This window comes from Chiloscyllium plagiosum, chromosome 1 (assembly GCF_004010195.1).
Source record: "Chiloscyllium plagiosum isolate BGI_BamShark_2017 chromosome 1, ASM401019v2, whole genome shotgun sequence".
NCBI classification, from domain to species: domain Eukaryota; kingdom Metazoa; phylum Chordata; class Chondrichthyes; order Orectolobiformes; family Hemiscylliidae; genus Chiloscyllium; species Chiloscyllium plagiosum.
Genome location: NC_057710.1, coordinates 3,439,781 through 3,443,368, shown reverse-complemented (window position 1 = coordinate 3,443,368; position 3,588 = coordinate 3,439,781). Strand labels below are relative to the sequence as shown.

The 3,588-nt window shown below is 49.4% G+C and overlaps 1 protein-coding gene across 1 annotated transcript in view; it reads right to left on the bottom strand.

Moving 5' to 3' along the window:
* Positions 1 to 474: 474 nt before the first annotated feature.
* LOC122551692 (lysyl oxidase homolog 3B-like) overlaps positions 475 to 3,588 on the bottom strand; it is a 21,716-nt gene continuing 18,602 nt past the window's right edge. The window contains exons 2-3 of the mRNA XM_043694433.1: positions 1,811 to 2,130; positions 475 to 659 (exon numbers count right to left, since the gene is read on the bottom strand). Of these exons, the coding sequence (XP_043550368.1) occupies positions 475 to 659; positions 1,811 to 2,120 (495 nt within the window). The 5' untranslated portion in view covers positions 2,121 to 2,130. The remainder of the gene's footprint in view (positions 660 to 1,810; positions 2,131 to 3,588) is intronic.

Sequence of the window (3,588 nt, the reverse complement as noted above, 5' to 3'; positions counted from 1 at the left end):
TCCAAATGCCTCTTAAATGTTGCAATTGTACCAGCCTCCACCACTTCCTCTGGCAGCTCATTCCATACACGTACCACCCTCTGTATGAAAAAGTTACCCCTTAGGTCTCTTTTATATCTTTCCTCTCTCACCCTAAACCTATTCCCTCTAGTTCAGGACTCCCCGACCCCAGGGAAAAGACCTTGTCTATTTATCCTATCCATGCCCCTCATAATTTTACAAACCTCTCCTCCTGCCTTTCACTTTTAAGAAGTCAGAGGTCACATGACACCAGGTTATCATCCAACAGGTTTCTCTGAAATCACAAGTTTTCCGAGCGCAGCCCTTTCATCATCGGGTAAAGTAACTTGTCATGTGACTTCTGACTTTGTCCACCCCAGTCCAACACTGACCCCTCCACCTCATGAGGCCAAAGAGGTGTCAGTGAGCAGTGGGCCCACACCCCTTCCCTGAGCAACAATGTGGAGGCCATGTTCAATCGCGTGGCTTCATTACCGAGATGATGTTTGAGTCTACAAATCCGGGGATGCGCTCATCCTTGCAGATGACTCCAGCGTCCTCCTCGTGTGTGCAGTCAGTCTGCCCCCACCCCAGGGACTTGCACTCCGAGACATCCTTCTCTGTCCCACGACAATCCAGGTTATCCAGCCACACCCTCCCTGGAAGGCAACGGGTAAGATCATTTGTGAGTGTGTAATCTGCAATCTCCACCCCAACCCTCCTGCCACGGTCGAATAACTCTCCCAGACGGAGGTGCACGATCGAGTTACTGGAATGGTTCCAGCGAAACAGTTTCCAATAGCTAGAGGGTCAGAGGTCACAGTTTTAAAGCCATTTTAAAGCCTGAGGAGAGATATGGAGAATTTATAGCCATTGGGCTTTTTCCCCCTTTACAACACAGAAAGAGACCCTTTGGCCCACTGCGTCCCAACGGCCAGCACGTAGCCCAACCTCTTTCTGTGCCTTTATCTGGAATGTTCTGCTGGAATGGAACTGGACAAATATTCAAAATGGTGGTATCTGCAGGAACTGTGGGACTCATTGGACCATTCCCAGGATCAGGAACACTAAATGGACTGACTCTTGGGGATGAATGCACTGTCCTATCAGGTGTGCTTGTGCAAAATGGGCCTGGAATTACAAAGAATGAGAGGTGATGTCATTGAAACACAGAGGATTCTTCAAGGGGCTTCACAGGGTAAACACTGAGAGGATGTTTCCCCTCATGGGAGAGTCTAGGACCAGAGGGTATCATCTCAGAATAAAGGGGCACCAATTTAAGACTGGGGTCAGGAGGAAACTCTCCTCTCTGAGGGTTGAATGTTGGATCAGCTGTGATCCTATAGACTGGTGGAGCCGACCCGATGGGCCGAATGGCCCACTCCTGTTTCTATTTCTCAGTGTTATAGTCTAACCGCCGCAGTCCATGTGCTATGGGTTGACCCACAATGCCCTTATGGAGGGAATTCCAGGATTTTGACCCAGTGACAGTGAAGGAACGGCGATGTATTTCCATATCAGGATGGTGAGTGGGAACCTGCAGGGGGTGGTGTTTCCATCTATCTGCTACCCATGTCCTTCTAGATGGAAGTGGTCATGGGTTTGGAGGTTGACACTGAAGGAGAACTAATTCTTTTCAAGAGCTGGCACTGGTGTGATTGGCTGAATGGCCTCGTTCTAGCCTGGGAGATTTTTTGGGAGGGAGTGAAATGCCCGAGATGATTCAGTCAGTTCGCTCTGGTTATCCCACAGCATGCACGCTGAGGGGAGGGGGTAACCGCGGGTTCCTCCAGCCCCTGCGAGCTCTCACCTGTCCCTTTGCCGTACTTGGCACTGTGTGTCCAGCCCACGGCTGTGGTGAAACCCATCATCCGGCACAGAACCACAGCATTGTCCAGCTTGAAATCGTCATCGCAGATGGTCCCCCACTCTCCCTCGTAGGACACCTCCACCCGGCCCTCGTTGTGCTTGCGGGGGTAGCCCGACAATCGGACCCCCACCTTCTCCCTTTGGAGGGGCACTGGCGTGGTCCGCTGCCCAGAGACGGCCAGTAGCCACAGCCCGAGAAGCAGCAGTCTCCTGCTGAGCTCTGGCCTGTCCCTCCCTGTGAACACAGCCATCTGAGAGAGTCTGGGCAGGGAGAGATGGAACAGCATGATAACTGGGGAACAGGAGGACGCAAAGAGGAGGAGGGTGCAGAGGGAGCAACTGGAGGGAGAATAAAACAAGGCGAAGGAGGAGGGGGACCAGGGATCACATAAGGGAGACATTCAGGATGGGGGGAGGAAGTGAAAGGATTGTGCAGGGGAATGAGGGTTAGGATAGGGAGGGAAATGAAGGTGAAATGAGGAGATCAGGGTCAGGAACAAGGGAAAGACAGAGGTCAGAAGGTGGAAATAAATGATGAATAAAGGGAAGGAGCCAAGAACATGAGGAGAGAGAAAAGAAATATGCAATTAATGAATGTTATATCAGGTCAAAGCTGGTTAGGAGTTGTATAACATTTTAAAAACTTCTCTCGTGGTATCCAGGCATCACTGACTGGGCCAATAATTTATCCCAGCATTAATTACCCTCCAACTGAGTGGCTTCCTCAACCATTTCAGGGAATAATCAAGACCATGAAACTGTGGGTCTGGAGTCACATGTTGGGCCAGACCAGGTAAAGCTGGCAGGTTTCCATCCCTGAAAGACATTACTAGTTTTCAATTCCAGATCTGTAATGAACTGAATTTCAATTCCACAGTCGAGTGAGCTGGGATTTGAACCTATGGCCCATTACACCATGAGGCTGGGGCGACGGATTAGCGACCCGGTGATGTTACCACCCTGTCACTTTCCCAGGAAGGGGAAAGACAACGTGAAGAAAAAAATTGCATTTCCATCGAACCTTTCACTTGCTCTGAACTGCCTCATGGATCTCAGAACCATCAAAGCATCCTTCAGCTGGACTCACTGCCATAATGTCAGAAAGATGACAGCTGATATGCACAGCAAGATCCAACAAGCAGCATGCGAACACAGGAACAGGCAATTCAGCCCATCAGCCCCCATCCTGCCATCCAGTGTGATCATACCTAATTAACCACATCAATGCCTTTTACTAACCCCATCTACATAACCCTGTATCCAGTAGTAATTCAGAAATCTACCAATCTTTAGGCTAAACATACTGAAAGACTGAGTTTTTAAAAAATTTCTTCATGGGATGTGAGCATAGCTGCCTTCTTGAACCGCTGCAGTCCGTGTGCTGTGGCTCTATCAGTGTGGATAGAGCTGCGAAATACTAAGGGTAAAAAGACCTTCTTGGGAGTTATCTACAGGCCCCCAAACAGTAGTCTGGATGTCGGATGTAAGTTGAATAAGGAGCTGAAATTGGCCTGTCGCAAAGATGTTACTACAGTTGTTATGGGGGATTTCAACATGCAGGTAGACTGGGAGAATCAGGATGGTATTGGACCTCAAGAAAGAGACTTTGTGGAGTGCCTCAGAGATGGATTCTTAGAATAGCTGGTTTTGGAGCTGACCAGGGTGAAGGCAATTCTGCATCTGGTATTGTTCAATGAACCAGAATTGGTCAGGGACCTC